Here is a 20,670-nt window from a genome sequence, read left to right as displayed (position 1 = left end):
CTACATCGTCCATATAGGACGACTCGGGAACTCAACTCCTACCCCGGGCAGCTCACCTATCCCCTTATGCCCAGGGGAAAGGTATCAAGCCGTTTGACAGCTGATGCTAGCTGTCAAACCGGCTTTTACGCGAAACAGGCGGGAGGCAGCAAACAGCTGCGACCGACGAAGACGCCTGCCACCGGAAGTCCAAAGGGACATCATAAAACATTAAGCATGTTAACATGTACCAGTAAGTCAGAAGTCTGATCAATTCTGGCTTATTTTGGGGAAGCTCAACCATCCCTTCTTGGCTACTCTTACAAACAAACCACAGAAATCCTTTCTTGATTATTTTCAGTTAATATCATATAAGGATGTATCACTCACAGACTATTTTCATGCAGTCCTTGGCCTAATTTAAAACCCAATTAATCAATCAGAATAGAATTGGAAAAGACCTTGGAGATCTTCTAGTAGTCCAACCCCCTGCTCAAGCAGGTGACCCTATACCAGGCATGTCAAACTCACGATGTCACATGATGTTGCGCGACATATCGTGACTTTTCCCCCATTGCCGGCAATGGGGTGAGCGCGGTTTCAGTATAATGCATCCAGCCCGTGGGCCGGCAGTTTGACATGCCTGCCCTATACCATATCAGACAGATGGCTGTCCAATCTTTTCACCCCCTCTTCAATAGTTAAATTTACACTCAGAATAAAAGCTAACTGTCCCTTCCTTTTCCTATGCTCTTTTGCTTAGAGCAGGAGTGTCAAACTGGCAGCTCGCAGGCAAGATACATCATGTGCAGGCCACGCCCACCCTGGCTCCCCAAAGGCAAAAAACATTATGATACGTCACATGACATGATCAAGTTTGACACCTGTGGCTTAGCGGAAAGATATCCTCTGAAAGAACTATTCACATTTGCAGTATGCATTGCTTGCATTTGCTCCATGCATCTTTAAATAAATGAGGCCAAGGACCTTTATCTTTTGCAGACATCTCTGCCTTGTTCCTATCCTTAAAAAATAGTGCTGGAAACTAAGAAAAACATCTTCCCATTTTGTTTAATAAGCCTGAAAAGCAGATGACAGATCTGACTTAGGAGGGGGAAGACGGGGGAGGGGCTTTAGCACAACATCAGTTGGCATCTGGATGGAATAAAGAGGCCACATTCTGGGTCCCTTCTAGGGTTGCCAGGTCTGCTTCCAAAAAATAGCGGACAAGCGGGGGGGGGTGTTAAGTAGTAAAAAAAGTAGACTGTACAGCTTTAGATTACGTACCATTTCATCATAAAGCTTTTGAATAAAAAAATGTCCACTATTTTGTGAAAAAAATAGTGAACATAATGTGAAAAAAGTGGACTGTCCACTCAAATAGTGGACACCTGGCAACCCTAGTCCCTTCAGGGAAGCAATGTCTTCCCATGAGGAAAGCCTTCTCTGTGCTGGCCCCTGTTCTTTGGAAAATACTTTCACCCCAGAATATTGTTGGCTCTAACTCTTTGGGCAGTTAGACCTGGCTTTTTTCTTGGGCCTTGGAATCAGGATGTTCCAAGTCCTCAACTGATGAGCTAAAGAGATCACCATTTTATTGCTTTAATGATAATTTGTATGGGTTGATTATGATTGTTTTCTGGTCCAGAGCCACACCACCTGAACCATATAAATGCTTTAATAAATAAATAAACAAACAACCCAGACAGCAAGCACACTGCTGATTCATTAATAGTAGGGCAGAACTCTGAAAACTTAATTGGTTTAGGTTGATATGAGAACATACTGTAGGCATTGTGGAAGCTGAAGTGAAGTGCTATTTTTGATATAGAAGGTTCCCAACAAAGAACTGCAACAGGACATTTTACATGTCCAAACAAGAGAATCTTCTAATCCTGGAAGTCTAATTTCTTATGGCTTAGAGGTTTGTCGGCTACAACGTACTCCTGGCAGTTACATAAAATGTGTATTGATTTTAGAGAGCTATTGTTTAAAAGTAATAACAGATGCAATGAACCTGATGGGTAGGCATCTGAAACATGAAAATAATATATATATATGACTGTATCTATAGCTATCGCTATATCTATCTACCTATCTATCTATCTATCTATCTATCTATCTATCTATCTATCTATCTATCTATCATGTATCTATCTATTATCTATCTATCTATCTATCATGTATCTATCTATTATCTATCTATCTATCTGTCTATCTGTCTATCTATCTATCTAGCTAGCTAGCTAGCTAGCTAGCTAGCTATCTAAAGATTTGTGAAATAATGAGTAAATACACCACCAGTTTTTAAAAGCTGGATATGCAAGGTAGACAGACATCTACATATACATGCAAAAGAAATCTACAGACAAGAAATTTGCATTAGAAAATGCTGGACATCCGAAGTGCTTAATAGGTAAACAGGGATTAGGAGGTCAAGTTTACATCCACTCTCAACCACAAAAAGCTTGCTTAACATATTTTACCAGGTGGTTGGGAGGAGAAAGAATTAGTGAGAGAACCACGTTCATTTTGAAACATTTTTTTATTCCTAGACATAGCTTTTTATAGCCAATAGGACTGATACCAGCAACTGTGAAATGACTGACAGTATAAAATTAGGTATTTTGTCATGCTTTGCACACTTTTGTCAGCTGTCGTCCGCTACTTTATTTCATGTGTAGTCTGCTAATTGTCTTCCTGCTCATTTGAGCAATATAAAAAAAGGAAGGTATAAAAATAAAAGAATTGACAGTATTTTCCCAGGAAGCAAAAAGATAGGAACAGACTGACAGAGTGCAGTTTAATACTGTCATAATTAGCCTGCAAAAAAGCACTGTGAATTGGTGCCAAGAATAAATGGTGTGATTTACTGCAGGTTTTCATCTTGTAGCCCATTTACCATTTGGTTGATCAGAAGGCATGTGGTTTATTAGACAATAAGCTAGCACAATTCTCATTAATAAAATGGAAGGAGAGCTCAGATTTTCAAGAAGTTTGGGTAATATATGTCTGAAAATATCAAAAATAGCTGGACTATACATCTGTATCAGCTGTTCAGCAACTTTTACCCTTAAGAAGCAAGTTTTTTTGTTCCTAAAGATGATTTAGGCAGGAATGGGAATACTTACTATCTTCTCCAAGAAGTAAAGAAGAGAAGGAAATTCTATAATCATCTGTATTCAGTTATTTGCTAGATATGTCTCTCAATCAACAAAAAGAAGAAAAATTGAAAAATTGCAGAGTGAAGATGTACAAGTGGACAATCAAACTATTAATTGATTGGAATAAATACCTTATGATGACAATGTATAACATTGGGATAACTTGACTAAAAAAAGGACTGAGTAAAAATAATATGCACTGCTTCACTATCAAATATATTCCCAAACACTAAGTAGAAGGTGCAACTTCACATTGTAGCTATTTAATTGACAACAAGCACACAAAAGATATATCCTTTCGATTCTTCTTCTTAAAAATTTCTTTGCCAGTAAACAGAGATCATGTTACATATTAGATGTTTCATATGTTCCAGCTTGAGAGAAAAGTAACCAAACTTAATAATGAGTTTCAGCAGGCTGTTTTAACTCATTTAAGAAATGGATTGTGAATGATAGTAACATTTATTCCTTTGTGAGTCAGCTAACTAGATTTTCCTAATGCATTTTTCTAAAGCAAGGAAACAAAAAAAAACAAAACAACAGCAATAACAAACCATTTTTAAAAATATTGTACAAAGGATATAGTGTTCTTTAACTGGGAGGCTGGAACACTCCATTGGTTGTCTTTGGATGCAAAAAAAAGAATGCAGCTGTGGAGTTTTGAGGAGATTCGCATTTTTTAAAAATGTGATCAGGAATTATGTCGGGTTTTTTTTGTTTTGTTCCACCAAAGCTGGCTTTGCTTTGCCTATACCCTTGGCCGGCCTTCCGACATTCAACAATACCTGCTCCAGACAAACCTCCGGGCGGAAGGTCCTTAATCTTACTGTCTCTCTTTCTTTCTTTTCTTTCCCTCCATCTGATCTCATTAACAGCAATGGAAAATCATTGTTGATCTTGAGCAAGTCCAGTATGATGAAAGACACTGCTTAAAATCCATGACAAAGCAAAGTGGAGGAAACGGGAACTACCAAATAGACAACATCATCACCAGATTTGCTTCCTGGCAAACTGAACTCAACAAGTAGTCCTCAATAGCAGTACATCCACATGTAAGTAAGCAGTGGGGTACCACAAGGTTCTGTCCTAGGGCCAGTACTCTTCAATATCTTTATCAATGACTTAGATGAGGGAACTGAAGGGGAACTCATCAAATTTGCAGATGACACTAAGCTGTGGATGTAGGATACTTAGATTTCAGTAAGGCATTTGATAAAGTAGACCACAACCTATTCCTTGGTAAGCTAAAAAAAGATGGAATAGACAATATCACCTCCTGATGGATCTGTAGCTGGCTGACAAACTGTACTCAACAAGTAGTCCTCAATGGCACTACATCCACATGGAGAGAAGTAAACAGTGGGGTACCAGAAGGTTGTGTCCTAGGCCAGTGGTGGCAAACCTATGGCACGGGTGCCAGAGGCGGCACTCAGAGTCCGCTCTGTGGGCACATGCGCCATCACCCCAGTCCTAGGCCTTCAGCTGGGTTTTATAAAACCTTTTCGCTTTAGGCCTCCACCGCCGTGTGCAAAAAAAGAAAAGGTTCAATCAATCAATTTCAACTTCTTGCGGGAAAAAAAATCTTGCAAAGTTGGAATTGATTGATTGAACTTTTTAGTCCCACTCATTCTGCCGTTACCACAGCCACGCCCAGCCAATGGGCCACACCCACCCGGCACCCGACAATGCATAAGTGGGTTTTGGGTTGCAGTTTGGGCACTCGGTCTCTAAAAGGTTCGCCATCACTGTCCTAGGCTCAGTACTCTTCAAGATGTTCAGAAATGACTTAGATGAGGAAATTGAAGGGGAACTCATCAAATTTGCAGATGACACTAAACCGGCAGGAGTATCCAACACCCCAGAAGACAAACTGAGGATCCAAAAAGATCTTGACAAACTTGAACAATGGGCCCTATCCAACAAAATGAGTTTCAATGTGGAGAAAAGCAAAGTTTTACATTTAGGTACAAAAAAAATCAAAGGTACAAGTACAGAATGGGCAAGACCTGGCTTAAAAACAGTAACTGTGAGAGGGATCTTGGAGTTCTATTGAACGATCACTTAACCATGAGCCAGCAGTATGCAGCAGCAGCCAAAAAATCTAATACAATCCTGGGTTGTATATAAACAGAGGCATAGAATCAAGATCACGCGAGGTATTTAGTACCGCTTTATAAAACCCTAGTAGGACACGCCTGGAATACTGCAGCCAATTTTGGTCACCATATCACAAAAAAGATGGTGAGAGTTTGGAAAAAATTCAGAGAAGAGCAACTAAGATGATCAAAGGTCTGGAGACTAAAACATACGAAGAACGGCTGCAGAACTTAGGTTTGGCTAATCTAAAGAAAACAAGAAATAGGGGAGACATGATAGCAGTATTCCAGTATTTGAGGGGCTGCCACAAAGAAGAGGGGGTCATGTTATTCACCAAAGCACCAGAGGGCAGGACAAGAAACAATGGTTGGAAACTGATTAAAGAGAGAAGCAACCTGGAATTAAGAATAAACTTCTTGACAGTGAGGACAATTAATGAGTGGAATAGCTTGCCCCCAGAAATCGTGGGCGCTCCACCACTGGGGATTTTTTAAAAAGAGGCTAGACAGTCACTTGTCTGAGATGGTATAGGTTTTCCTGCTTGAGCAGGGGGCTGGACTAGAAGACCTCCAAGGTCCCTTCCAGCTCTATTCTATTCTATTCTAAATGTCTTTCTCCAAATCTCTAGTTTAATGTAAAGAGGATTTGCAGGCAGGGGGCCCTAGGATAACATCACATTGTGCTTTTACATCACAATGTATAATTGTCATACTATAAGGCAGAGAGTTTACTTCTTCATACATACAGTACATACGTGCACGTATAAATCAACCATTACAAAGCAATCTTATTCGCTGAAAAAGAAATTCTATTATATTACTTAATCTCTCATATGTGCATATAGGACTTGCAAAAAGAAGCAGACTCAGTTTTGTACAATCTTCGATGATGGTGATTTTTTTGTTAATTTGCCAATAGTTTGTTTGTTCTGATTGGGAAAATCAGAACAGAATGGACAGTGGCAGAGAGGAACAACTTGTTCTGAGCATTTAAAGGAATTTACCCAGAATATTTGGTAAATCTGGATAGCAGCCATCTCAACAACAGTGATCCTGTTTTACTTCAGTCTGAAAAGTGGATTATAACTCATTTATATGCAATACACTTAGAAAACTGACTTTTTTAAAAAAGCTGCACAGCATCATACATGCCATACTGATATTCATTTGCATTTGTTTGGTTATAATTTGTCATATACAATTATATATAACCTAGGCATCTTCCCACAGCATTATCATGTGTTTCTGTGAGTGTGTGTGTGTATTTGTAGATACACATATACATAGAATAATATACAGATATTACTGTAGTTCTTACATATATCTTTTCCCATCAAGAATACCAATGATCACATATAATATATTTTATGACTTCAAATAATAACATTCAAATAAATTGAAATTAAACTGCAGGTACTTGACATAGATTTTCCCAATTCTTTCATTAAATTCCTCTTCTGTTACCTTAAAAGTTATCCTTCAAAGGCAGATTCTTTGAATGGAGAGGAATACTGGGAAAATGTGCCCATATAATAATAAAAAACCGCATAACCTAGGATACATTATATTCATCGCAACTGACCGACAATGTTTAGTGATTTTAAAAGATTTAATAGCAAAAATGCTAAGTTAAAAAAAGGGCTAGATAAGCATTTCAGCATTAGAATTGCTGCCTCATATATTGTACAGATATGTCTTGTAGATTTTTTTTGTTTAGAGGCTGCCTCACTCCAAATGACTCTGGGCAATTTCCACTTGAAAATCAGGAAATAACAAATCACTGAGAAACAGCATAGGGTAGGGGTAGGCAACCTTGGCTCTTTTATTACTCGTGGACTTCAACTCCCAGAATACCCCTGGCATAGGGGATCAAAACAACTAGAGGTAGTCCTCAACTTACGACAACTGAGCCCAAAATTTCTAAGCGAGACATTTGTTAAGTGAGTTTTGCCCCATGTTTATGACCTTTCTTGTCACAGTTGTAATGTGAATCGCTGCACTTGTTAAGTTAGTAACACGGTTGTTACATGATTCTGGCTTCCCCATTGACTTTGCTTGTCGGAATGTCACAAAAGGGGATCACATGACCTTGGGCACTGCAACCGTCGTAAATATGAGCCAGTAGCCAAGCAGCTGAATTTTGTTCATGTGACCATGGGGATGCTGCAACAGTCATAATTGTGAAAAATGATCATAAGTCACTTTTTTCAGTGCCAGTGTAACTTTGAACAGTCACTAAATGAATAGTTGTAAGTCGAGGATTGCCTGTACCAATCATCGGAAGGCTTCCTGATCTAGGAATAGGTGCAACTAGCACACTAGATGAATACGTGTGAAAGGCCTCTTGACCATGACTGCTACCTGTTCTTCCAGGAAGGGTTATTATGTCCCTCAGGATGACTATCAGTCTCACCCAACACTAAAAATAGAAAGTCCCCAGAACCAGGGAGCCCAGATAGTTATGTCTTGAGTTGTTATTTTTGATCCAGACCCGCATATGAATCACAATATTTCTACTTTTCCTCTAAATCGGGGATAGATTTGTGGCCAAAGACTGATCCTTTTTCTTCCTCCTTCGAATATCCCCACAGTCTTCTCTGACTTTGCTGGGTTTAACACCTTTTTAAAAACAGCAACAGTCATACCCAGCAGAGAGTCAGAAAAGGACTAGCCATTCCGCTCTGTGTCATTGACCCATCCAATGCTCCCAAGGTTCAGATTGGTGGCACTCTCTTTCTCTGGCTACTTCATCCATGCCTTCTCTCTCCTACTGTATATTCTCTTGGAAGCAAGAAGAATCACGGCAAAGCACAACATCTGAAAAAACTTACAGGAGGAGTGGATGCTGGGAAAGCTTTTTCTCCCTTCTGACACAACATCTGGATCACCCGTGCAGTGCATTTCAGAGTTCATTATTCCATCCGGAAAGCAGCGGTAAAAGAAATCGGGACGTGGTCTGCAAAAAACCCCAAGAACATCTGATATGGAAGAGCAGTCGTTAGTAAAGCCTCCAAGTGATCATTATACTAAGCTGACTATTTCTGCTGGGGAAGCTCATTAAGTGCCGAGGGAAATTAATTAGTTATTTTCATCCAAAGCATTGTGACCATGAAGGCAGTTAAGAATTCTAACCGCCTAGAGTTAAACCGAGGGGCTTATATGAGAAGATCGTTTTCAAAAATTAATTGGCTTTTTCAATCGTGGAGAAAAAACCATACGAGGCACTTTTAAAAGGTGAAGAAAACAGAGGGTTCATACTGGTATTATGCGATGAACTGTTTTCAACCAAGTTGGATTTATGGGAGCAGGCAATTAAATTTAGTTGCTTCTACATTTTCCCATACAAGATTTCATTTCTCAAAGAAAAGCAAAAGGGAAGTTGATTTAACCTAAACACTCTTGTGGAATTTCCTATTTTGCCCCCTACCTACAGGGGAAAAAATCCTGCTTATGTTTTCCCCCCCATTACAATACCCATTAAGGGGTTGTAGACATGTGCTAGATTGTGTACCTAGGTGCTCCACAGTGATTTAATCTGAAACACTACATAATATTTCCTAGATGTCTAAGCAATCTACAAATTATCAGTTTTACGAGTTTTTCATTTAATCGCCCATTAGTTTTTCCATCTTTACGAAAACATGTACTGTAATAGTAGCAGTAATGATGAAAAGCAACTCAATGTCTTTCAGGAGTTCGGTATTCTCCAAAACAAGCTTCTTGCTTGTCATTTTCACCCAGAAGCATTATGGATACCTTGGTGTATATTGAATAGTTACTCAGGACTTACCTCCCCACTATTAATTTAATAGTGTTCGTGCAGAGTCCATTTAAAGCAAGGGCCAAGGACACAGCTAAAAGCAAACAAAAAAAAAGTATAAAACTACTTGGATACACTTTAAATTTGTAATCAGAACTCAGAAATAGGCTGTTACAACATTTTCTGAAAATGTAACTGATAATTTGATGAAATATGAAATGTTTTCAATGGGTTTTTTCCCTATGATCTTTTGGCATAGTAGTTAATTCATATCTCATGTTTCCGGAACCAATAAATTCCTCCTTCAGGATAAAAAAATGGACTCATATTTGATCCCTTTACATCAACAACCAATCAATAAACCAATCCTTCCTGCTTAATTGACCACCAATGAGAAGGATTGTACAAATAGCTAATAAGGGTTGATATACTCCACTCCATATAAACTAGAACAATTGTTTTCATCATCTACAATGGAGCTACCAAGATTTGCAGTCTTGATATGTGTTTATAATATTTTGGTGAGAGGGGTCTATTTTTTAAACTCTGTTTATCAACTTTTTTTTAATGATTTTTTTTTGTGCACTCTGATTCCTGGCAACTGCCTGAGCTAGTCTCTGAGTTTTCTTGACATTTTTGGAAGTGGCTTGCTATTTCTTAGGCTGACAACGAGGGTGACTGGTCCAAAGACACCTAGCTTGGTTCATGCCAAAGATGGAACGAGAGCTTACAGTCTCCTGGATTCTAGTCTGGTGTCTTAAGACCTATACTAATTTGGCTCTCATTATCTTCATCAAATGTAAAGAGCTTCTGACTTTTCGAAAAACAGTAAATCCTCCATTACTAGAAGAAACCTTCAGAACCCTGCGGATTACAGAATATCAATACAAAACTAGGAAACACTGCATCGCTCAATAATTGCTTCAGATCTTTCCAGAGGCCCAAGAAAACTGAAGTTCTTTCATCAATTTGTTTTTTAAGACCATCATAAAATTTGTTAGAAATACAAATAGTCATATTTACCAGAAAAGAAGATGGGAGTTTCTCAAAAAAAAATTACCTTTGAAATAGGAAACGTGTGTTTAATCATTAAATAGAGGCAGACACTATTGAAAGCAAGCGGATAGATGAAAAGTGGAAGCCTGTAGCTATAATAACAAGCTAGTGACTAATATAAGACTTTTCCTTCTGCAGAAGTGAGACTTGGAACTAAAAAGAAAAAAAATGAATGTTTTGAATCCACTGATTGAAAGGACTTGGTGCAGTTTGCCCAGTCAGTGAGGACAAAACAATAACATTGATTTCTTCCCGCTTTTGTCTCATTGTAGAAACACACTTTTTAGACTAGAGATTAATGAGAGACATTGAATTCTCCTAAACTGTTACAAGATTTCATAATGGCGAACAGAATCAGAAGTCCAAAGTATTCTTGCTGGGAGTAAAGTTCCTGAACTCAGCAGGCCTACTTAATTACTACTTACTTTTTCTTTTCCTTCCCTACTATCTTTTTCTCTCTCTTTCCTTTCCTTCCCTTTCCAGTTAATAGATAACTCAATTTATTTTTCCCCAAGGGAGGGTGGCTTGTATAGAACATATTTTTTGAATATTACTCTATCACAGTGGTTCTCAACCGGTGGGTCGGGACCCCATTTGGGGTCGATCGACCATTTCATGGGGGTCGCCAAGCAAGGCTGTCCGCCATTTTTTTGTCTGCCATTTTTTTTGTCCACCATTTTTTCCCCCTTTTCCAGCGGGTGCCTTACCTCCCTTGGGCTGGGCCAGCTGGTGGTCAGCCTGCTCCGTCTCTGCCGCTTGCCAGCTATGCCTCGGCCGGCACAGGGGGCGGAACCACGCATGCGCGGCGCTCCCGGGCAGGGAAAGTCCTCGACTTACGACCGGTTGGGTAGTCCTCGACTTACGACCGGTTTAGTCCTCGACTTACGACCGGTTTAGTCCTCAACTTACGACCGGTTGGGGTCGCGGCATTAAAAAGGTTGAGAACCACTGCTCTATCAGTACATTGTGATAACTTTAGAAGAATCAGTGGGAACGAGAATACTCTAGTAAATGCAAAAAGAAGGGGAGGGGGAACTGAAACTCTTAAGAGATGATGATATTGATAATAATAATTTCCATTTATTTACCAGTACAGATACCAAAGTTTTGAAAGGAAGTTTTTTAATCTCCCAACATTTCTGGAAAAAAAAAACAATTTCCCATCATTTAAAACAGAATTTAATATTATTCTTGGCATACCTAGCAAAGCTTCTTTAATTTCAGTCTTGTCTGTGCGTCGGATTATTTTCACCACAAAAATGACAGCCAGGGGTGTCAGGAATGAAATGGCCTATGACAGACACAACAACATATTAATTGTTACTGCTGTGTCTCTCCATCAGAAATAGTCATTTCCAGTTTGCTTCATTTAGATGGGCTATTATTAGTGATCTCCTTGGCTCCATGAAAAGCTGCATGAACCCAAGAGCAAAAAGAAATTAATTACTATTATTATAAAAGGAGAGACTAAATTCTGAAACTTAACTGATATAAACAAATTAGAGCTGTAACTTAACAATTATCAGCTTTCAAAATGAAAACTAAACTCTGAAGAGGAAGCAATACATTGCAAAACATCAGGACAAAGATTTTCCAGAAATACTCATGGCTTTAGTATATCCTATACATTTTGTACATGAAACATATGCATACTGAATGTTCTGATTTTTCAGAAGAAGACTATTTTGTCCAATCCAATTTAGCTCCATAAGAATTTCATTTCCAGAAAATATACTTCACAATTCAGGCCCTTTCTATTTTAAAAAGAATTCTACAGACCTTGGGGCAGTCTGCAGCTCATACGTGCCTCATTTTCCCCTACTCTATTTTTAAGACCACTACCCTAAACAAGTCTCTGATTGTTCCTTTAAAATTCACAAAAATGCTCTAGGACAGAGTTGTGAAACTGCCGGCCCGCGGGCCGGATCCGTCACGTGGAAGCCGCGACCACCCCATTGCCGGCAATGGCAAAACTGGCCCAATACGTTGCACGACGTTACGTGACATCATGAGTTTGACATGCCTGCTCTAGGAGATCCTCATGGATGTGCTAAAGTGCACAGTTGCCAACTTATCTGAATGAAGTATATCAAAACTTCAATGGTCCAAATTCTCCTGGGTTCATGATATGGTTACATGTGTAGATCCCTGCTATTTGATATGATGGCTGGCCCAGCCTTCACATTCAATAAACCCCAGGAGTCAATTATAGAAAGCCTTTAAAATAGGCAAGCAAGAAAACAAGAATAAAGTTATGCTGGCATGAATGATTTTATGAAAAAAACTACATCTTTTCTACTAATACTTCATACAAATGCTTCCACTTATTTAAGAATCTTAGTTCACATTGCCACAACCTTTTTTTTTTTCTTTTTTTCTTCTTGTAATTCCTTGCATCGGGGTGGAATCAGAAATGGATTTTGTACATTTACTGGCCAGATGCCCTTCCTAATGCCTACACCAAGTTCGCAGCAGACAATTACTCATTGCACCCAGACAGAGAAATATCTGTTGCTACCTAGGATTGAACTCACAGCCCCCCTGATTGTGAGGCAACGGCTCCATTTCTAGGCCACCGTGCCACTCTGCCACCACCATAAATGATCACTGGAAAAGCTAATCATGTGATAATATACACCCAGCAGTCATAAAATAGAATATTAGGAATGATACTATTCACTATGTAGAAGAAACTCCTATAAACCTGCATATAATGCCATATTTTCTTTTCAGTTTTTGATATATTCATTTTCATTTGTCTAGCACCATTCCATTTTCACAATCATTTCTTTGACACCCTCAAAATTTATTTTCTTGCATATTTACCCTAATAAACTCTATCGTGTATATTTTGCAGTTTTTTTCTTCTACATGATCCTACTTTTTTAAAATAAATAAGAAAATATATCAAAATAAGAGAATATATCATATTCCATTGTGGATTTCTCTGCTTTACTGTATAGATTTGGATATAGAAGCAGAGGAAGCTTATATAAATTTCAAGGTAGATTTGCCTTCCCTCTTTAAGAATGAATGCTACAAAATATAATTAAGATGAAGTCATTTCTAGTTGTCTGGGGCGAGAGTGCTTGTACATGTGCCAACTTTTATTAAGAAAATATTTCAATAAATAGGATTAGGATAAAAAATAAATGAATCCATGGAGGTGGGAATAAACTCTGATTCAAACAGCCAAGCACTATCCCCCTTAAGGGCTGAGAGAATTTCAGTTTCTTATTAAAATCCACAGAATTTATTAAAAAGCTATTCTTGAAAAATAAAGGATATCAGATTTAATGTGGCATGAAGACATACATCTGATTCAGAATCCTGCAACCCCACATGCATACTTATAAGTGGGTTTGAATCCTCAGTATGAAACATAGGTTTCCAACAGTATGAAACATAGGTTTCCAACAACAAAGTTTACTTCATAAACAGAATACCATGAAAAAGTTTACATGAAAATGAAAACATTGAACAAATCCATATCTGAATTGTAAGGTGTCATACACAAAGGTGTTGGCACAAAGTCTTCTTGTTCATATGGCTATGGACAGATTTTCCTGTCTTTGTGAGGCATTTATAACAAACCAAAATGCAAAATAGTTTTGAAAAATTATCATACACTATGTTTTTAACCAAGGGTTTGCACTTATTTTTTGAATTAAGGTATTATGGTTTCTAACTAAACTGTTTGCCTGAATTGGTCGTCTTCTTATTGTAACTTACAAGAGCAACCAGGTGACAGGGCCATTTACAATTGAAAGGTCAGGTAAAATGGAAACACCTGGGGCTTTGTGTGCCATGAAATATGCCATTCTCCACAAATTCTCCCACAAGCTTCATAAGCTTCATTAGTGCTGGAATACTGACACCATTCATCATTTCAATTTGCTTGTGCCGCTTTCAAAGAAAGGCCTGTCTTAGAGTTGCAGAAGGATCAAGCTATGAATTGCATAGCCAACTTCAAAAGGCCAGTTAGGCTTAATTTGGTTGGACAATACTTATGTGGCAAAAGAAAAAGAAAAAAACTAGGGAACAGGGTACAAGGATTTCCTTTCTTTGGAAAGCCTCCCCCTTTTGCTCTGCTAAACATGAACAACATTATCATTCTAGAGTAACTATGTGCAGCTTCAGTATTATGCTGCGCCTTATTCTGAGTGTCTACACATAATATGAAACACAATGACCAACATAGATACAGAAGCAGATGCAGAGTTTGTCCATATGTGCCCAATTGACTCAGTTTTAAAATGTGCATCTGCATATCCAATGCACCCGTGAATCAATCAATTAATGAATATTGGCATTTCCTAAACTAATCATACTTATTAAGCTCTGCTCAGTGGGAAGGGAAGTAAAATGTATTCCCACTTTGTACTTCCAGGTACGTTAAAGCAGGATTCGTAGCCACATCATATCATGCATCGTAATCTTATAATTGCATTTTTGTTAATGATCTTGAAAACTCAAAAGACTTTTCTCATGCAGTATATTAACTGCTCAACCAAATGCTAGATCACGGGTGTCAAACTCACGTCACGTGATATGTCGCGACGTATCATGACTTTTTTCCCATTGCCGGCAATGGGGTGGGCGCAATTTTGGCATGACGCATCCGGCCCGCAGGCGGGCAGTTTGACACCCCTGTGCTAGTTGATGCATTAGATGTATGACTAGATATCTAAATACAGGTAGTCCTCAACATACGACTACAATTGAGCCCCAAAATTTACGTTGCTAAGTGAGAAATTTGTTAAGTGAGTTTTTCCTCATTTTATGACTTTTCTTGCCACATTTGTTAAGTGAATCACTGCAGTTGTTAAGTTAGTAACACAGTTGTTAAATGAACCTGGCTTCCCCATTGACTTTGCTTGTCAGAAGGTCATAAAAGGTGATCACATAAGCCCGGCTCATTGCAACCGTCAGAAATATGAGTCAGTTGTAAAGAATGTAAATCACGTGACCATGGGGATGCTGCCACGGTCATAAGTGTGAAAAATGGCCGTAAGTCACTTTTTTCATTGTCATTATAATTTTGAACGGTCACTAAGTGAACTATTGTAAGTCGGGGACTACTTATATATAGTATTTATTTATTAATTCTTTTTTTTCTATTTTGCATGCAACTGTTTTGCTAGGAAGCAATCTAGAGGATCAATCTAAGAAGACCTAATTTCGATAATTTTGATGGATTATGGGAAGCACCTCTCAATTACATTTTCAGGAACTTGCAATTGTTCAAAAGACCTGTAGTTACAGCTTTCAGTTTAAAAAAAGACAATAAAAAGAAAGCTAGATAGAGAACAGGCCTATCAGTTTGTTTTAAAGAACACTGAAGGCTTTACTCTTTACTGGCTACAATTTGCATGAAATAATACTCTTAAGGAATGTTATTTATACATACTAGTTAACTGTGTACAAAAATGTTTATCATAATAAAAAGTATTAAAAATGTACATGAACTTTCACAAGTATTTTCTTTCTTTATTTAACTTTTTTTTTATATTTATTGCAAATGCTCCAGAATTAGGAGGCAATAAATACATGGTAAATATAACAAAACTATTAAAAAAGGAAAGCAAATTTCTAAAACCGGACACTACTACTGCCAGCTAGAATTTATTTATTTATTTATTTTGTTTATTTATTCATTTAATGTATAGGTTACCCAACACTCTCAAAAATTCTGGATGGCTTAAAAATTAAACAATTAAAAGATTAGAAAAAACAATTACAAAAGACAGAAGGAAAGGGGAGGGAAGGGGAGAGGCGGTCCAAGCTGAAGTCAGGAACTCATACTTGTAAGTATAGCTAGAAAGTTTTTATTGGTAGTGCCAAGAACAGTGGCTGACATATTCTTATAACAAACATTACTCTTCCAGACACTGAAAGAATAGAAGAGAAACCATCTTTTGCCCACCTTTGCATAACATCTTGATTAGATGTTAAATCAACCTGGGCTTGCTTTAAAGTTTTGACAAATGGTCTAATGAACCTCCCCTCTTTTCCATGTCCTTGGAGATTCATATTCTCTTCTTCAACAGCTGTTTTGCTGCTATTAATGTTGTTGTTGTTATACTTCTGACAACAGACATGCAGACATTCTGACAGTTCAACATGAGGGGAGAAACAATTCATTAAGTGCTGTAGTCAAAATAACAGGCTTATCAAATCGTGCCCAAGGTACTACCACTGTAACATATTGATATAGCAAAGTAGAGAAAGGCACTGTCTTTCAACACCACATACAACAAAAGTTTGTGTGTGCAAGTATTTGTCCTAAAAATCAAGAACATCACGTACTCTCACCCAGTTGCCTCTCGAAAAGACACTAAGTCTTGCAAATCCTCCCAAGAAGGGATTTCAGAATTATTCTTCCTTTGCTATAGGAAAATCCACTGACAAATCACATTTAATGGTTCTGCTGAAAAATAGTGTTTTTAACTTAGAAATGTTTCAGCTTTGACAGCATTTTTCATGCCATAGTTTTTTTTAACTGAACTGTGGCTGTTTTATTTTTCTTTAAAAAAAAAAAAAGTCAGCGAATAACTAAACTATCTTGTTAGCAAATAAAAGAAAGCCAAATTTTCCACCTTTGAAGTATGAGTATTATGTAGATATCTTAGAACATTTACCTTTTGATTAGTCACCTCTTTAAAAGCAATAGTTTGTATTGGAATAGAGCACCCAGGTTACTCTATTCTTCTCTGAAGTGCTTGGGTGAAAATCCCAGGTTTTCAGTGTGTACTAAAAAATAAGGTGACCAACCGTCCTCCTTTAGGGAGGACAGTCCTCCTTTTGTGAGTTCTGTCCTCCCTCGAAAAGTGTCCTCCTAAATGTCCTCCTTTTCGATATTTGAAGACTAATCTGCAGGGCTTTTTTTCTCATAGAACGCTCAGAATGGCGTTCCGGCACCTTTTTTTGATGGGTTTTTTTTCAACTTTTGCATGAGCTGTGCTACTCCCCCTATTGGCTTTCGAAAGCCAATGGGAATTGCTGCTGAGTGCGCCAAAACACCCGGCCGGCAAACTTTGCATATGTAAGTTGTCTGCAGCGAAGGCGAATTGGCAGGAACTTTGCACCCCTCCCTGCTACCCAACTACACCATCTCTTAGTTAGTCCTGAAGATACCTGGAGGAGACTGGAGCGGCGACACCACGGTAACTTTCTCTTGATCTTCGGCCCTGCTAGGGCAATAATGGCTGTGGGCGCAATAGGCAGGGGCAGTGGGGCTGCTGCGGGCGGGGGTGTGAGGGGCGGTGGTGGCCGGCTGCCCCCCATACTGTGGGAGCCGCGGGGCCTGCTCTACAGGGGGCTGCGCAGGGTGGGCGGTGGTGCTGGCGGGGTAGCTGCAGGTGGGGTGTGTTGATGGCGGGCTGCCCCTCGGGGCCGGAGCCGGCGCAGCAGGTGCTTTGGGAGCCGCAGGGCCTGCTCTACACAGCGGGGCAGCAGTGCTGGCAGGGCGGTTGCAGGCGGGGGCGCGGCATGTAAGCATAATTACAATATAAAATGTTATTGTTACAAATGTTTTTTATTATGCATTTATCATATTATAGTGTATTCTGTATTATTGTTGCAATGAATAAAATGTTTCTTTTATTTACGATATTTTTTTCTTCAATTTATTTGTGTCCTCCTTTTCATTGTAAAAAAGTTGGTCACCTTATGAAAAATGAAGAGTCAAGAATCCTTTCCAAATAACTATTTTGTATAATTATAGGATGTAAGCACCAAAACAGTCCAGATTTTCTTTCTTTCTTTCTTTCTTTCTTTTTCTTTTTCTTTCTTTGTCTCTCTCTCTCTTTCTTTCTCTCTCTCTCTATCTATCGATCTATCTATCTATCATCTATCTATATCCATCCATCCATCCTTTCTTTCAAGGCATTTGTAGCATCATCTATGCCCCAGAAATGTAAGAACTCATGTAAAAGGGACCACTTTAAATTAAATGACTATATAACTTTGCTGAGCACAAAAAACAAACGTTTGCATATCTGTTCAAAGTGTCTACTGAAACAATTATGCATTCCATATGGACCAAATGATACTAAACATCGAGAAGTCCCCACTCCTTATTCAGCCAGCCTGACTATTGTGCCAAGGGAGGCATAATTGACTTTCCAGCATCATCATTTATCCTGAGTGACTGTAATACTGTATTGCTACCAGGTCCAAGAAAGCCAGACAGCATCATGGCATGGATTCCATGAAAAGCCCTCTGGCACAGTTGCTATGAGATTTATGCAAGCTGCCTTGTGAACTGGGAAAAGAAGTGAGATTTAGGCCTATACCAATCATTAACTGCTCTGCAGGTGCCTTTCTAAGCATATGTGATCGTGATAAGGGGGGAAAGATCAGCTATAACAAAAAAAAAGATGTTAGGTAGCAAGTAGTAATGGCCTCTAAAACCTCAATTTGATTTAACCTCAGAATTTTTTATGAACCATGATACGGCCAGGAATTTATAACAAGCGAACATAATCGTGATAAGATTGCTTAACTAGCTGTCATCATCTTTCACCATATGTAAACAAATTATTTTACAGTGTTAAATTTACTGCACACTGTTAGGAATTGCATTAATGCATCTCTCTGCTTATCAATCTGTTATTTTAAAAACATACTTTTCCACTTTATATTCTCTAGCAGCAATAACATGAGTCACAGTCAGCCACTGAATGATCATTAAATTCTAGTACTTACAAACATGAGACGGGTAGGTATGTTGTCAGATTCAACCAATGGATTTTTATACAGCCAGATCTCTTCTGGCTGAATAATTCTCTGGAATGGGTCCAAAAACTCTGTAAAACTAAACAAACAATTATTTTTTTTTACCATGTAGTTTAATGAATTTCAAAACACTCAAAAAGCATTTCAAAAAGAGATGTTCCAACTTGTCAAAATTAAAGCAAGGAAATTATTAATTTTTCCACAGGTAATCAAATAGATATATAGAAAGGGTCACTTGTTTTCCTTGCTTTTTTTCCCTATTTCAAGTGAATTACGTGTGTGTGTGTGTGTGTGTGTGTGTGTGTGTGTGTGTATCAAGTCAACCTTCACCATACTAGTTAGAGAGCTTTTATTTACATCACTACTGCCCAAAATCTCATCTTTGAAAGCTGAGTACAGGGTAATCCCCGAGTTACAAGCATTCATTTAACGCTCGTTTGAAGTTACGTGATAAGCACCCCCAAATTACGGCAGTTGTTCACCCTTACGAACGACTGCAGAGGCTCTGCAATATTCACTCTGCTTCCCCCTCCCTTCCTGCCACGCCAGTGTTTTTGCTGAAAATTAACAAGAGTTCAGGCACCTATTCTCTGCAAAAAAGGATGGGTGTCTGAACTCGCACGATATTACGACATCCAGGAGCTTCCATTGACTCTCCCTCAAAGGCAGAAACCGCGGCAGAGAGGAGACGATCTTTTCAAGGTAAGGCAGTCTGGTGCGGCAGGAAGGGAGGGGGAAGCATGAGGTATCTTAGTGGGCTGGGAAGATCTTGAGCACTCTGAGATAACTCATGCACACTTAACAAACCACGCATTCGCCCACGCATTCAATTAGTGAATGTGTGGGCGAAATCAGGGAGTGATCAAGGTACGAGATTCACCCCTACGAGTACTCAAGTTATGAGTGGAATGGGCAGGCTCCATTACATTCGTAACTCGAGGACTACCTGTATTAATTAGCATTTCAGTATTCTACAACCAAATTACATGATTTTATTCTAATGTGAGTTGACTAAGCAGTGAATAGTGTCTAGAACAGCGGTCCCCAATCCTTCCGGCTCCGTGGGCCAGCGGCAGTGGGGAAAGGGATGTTTCACGCACGTGCCTGCCGCTTACACAAATGGAGCTCTCTGCACTTGCCCAACACTTGCGCAGCCCAATTGCCAATGGGCTATGGACTGGCACTAGTACATGGACTGGGGATTGGGGACCCCAGATCTAGAAGATAAGAGCCTTTTCAGTTACAGCCTTTGGAGCACTTTATAAACATAAAAACTGCAAAACTATAAAAACACAAAGACAGCTATAGCAATAGCACTTGGACTTATATGCCGCTTCATAGTGCTTTATAGCCTAAGTGGTTTACAGAATCCGCATATTGCCCCCAACAATCTGGGTCCTCATTTTACCGACCTCAGAAGAATGGAAGCTGAGTCAACCTGGAATTCCTGGCAGTGAGCAGTGAGTTAGCCTGCAGTGCTGCATTCTAACCACTGCATCACCACAGCTCAGTGTTGCATAGCCCAGTGTTGGGAAAGAACATTGTGTGTATCTGGTTATGTTTTAGATTAGAAAGTGTATTTTAATTGCCACTTACGTTCTCAATCTGTTGGGTTCCTATCCTCATTTATAGCAGGTCTTCACTAGCTGGACTTCTGTCTTATTAAAAAAATCAGTTTATATCACCTTTGCAATTTGCCCCATAAATGCTGCTTTCCATACGCAAAAGTTTATCCTGCTAGTGTAGGGACATGTCTGAGTACAGGCAGTCCTTAACTTACAACAGTTTGTGTAGTGAGTGTTCGACACTAGAAAAAGTGACTTGCGACTGTTTTTCACACTTACAACTGCTGCAGCATCTCCATGGTCAGGTGATT

The 20,670-nt window shown here is 38.9% G+C and overlaps 1 protein-coding gene across 1 annotated transcript in view; it reads right to left on the bottom strand.

Annotated features, from left to right (window-relative positions):
* PLPP4 (phospholipid phosphatase 4) overlaps positions 1-18,902 on the bottom strand; it is a 72,649-nt gene extending 53,747 nt beyond the window's left edge. Inside the window, exons 1-4 of the mRNA XM_015817245.1 lie at positions 18,765-18,902; positions 11,256-11,346; positions 9,030-9,093; positions 8,071-8,195 (exon numbers count right to left, since the gene is read on the bottom strand). Coding sequence (XP_015672731.1) covers positions 8,071-8,195; positions 9,030-9,093; positions 11,256-11,346; positions 18,765-18,902 — 418 coding nt within the window. The remainder of the gene's footprint in view (positions 1-8,070; positions 8,196-9,029; positions 9,094-11,255; positions 11,347-18,764) is intronic.
* Positions 18,903-20,670: the final 1,768 nt, after the last annotated feature.

This window comes from Protobothrops mucrosquamatus, unplaced genomic scaffold (genome assembly GCF_001527695.2).
Source record: "Protobothrops mucrosquamatus isolate PMUCROS unplaced genomic scaffold, P.Mucros_1.0 scaffold566, whole genome shotgun sequence".
In the NCBI taxonomy this organism is placed as follows: domain Eukaryota; kingdom Metazoa; phylum Chordata; class Lepidosauria; order Squamata; family Viperidae; genus Protobothrops; species Protobothrops mucrosquamatus.
Note: the sequence above shows the minus strand (reverse complement) of the source record. Positions and strands in the feature narration are given on the sequence as shown.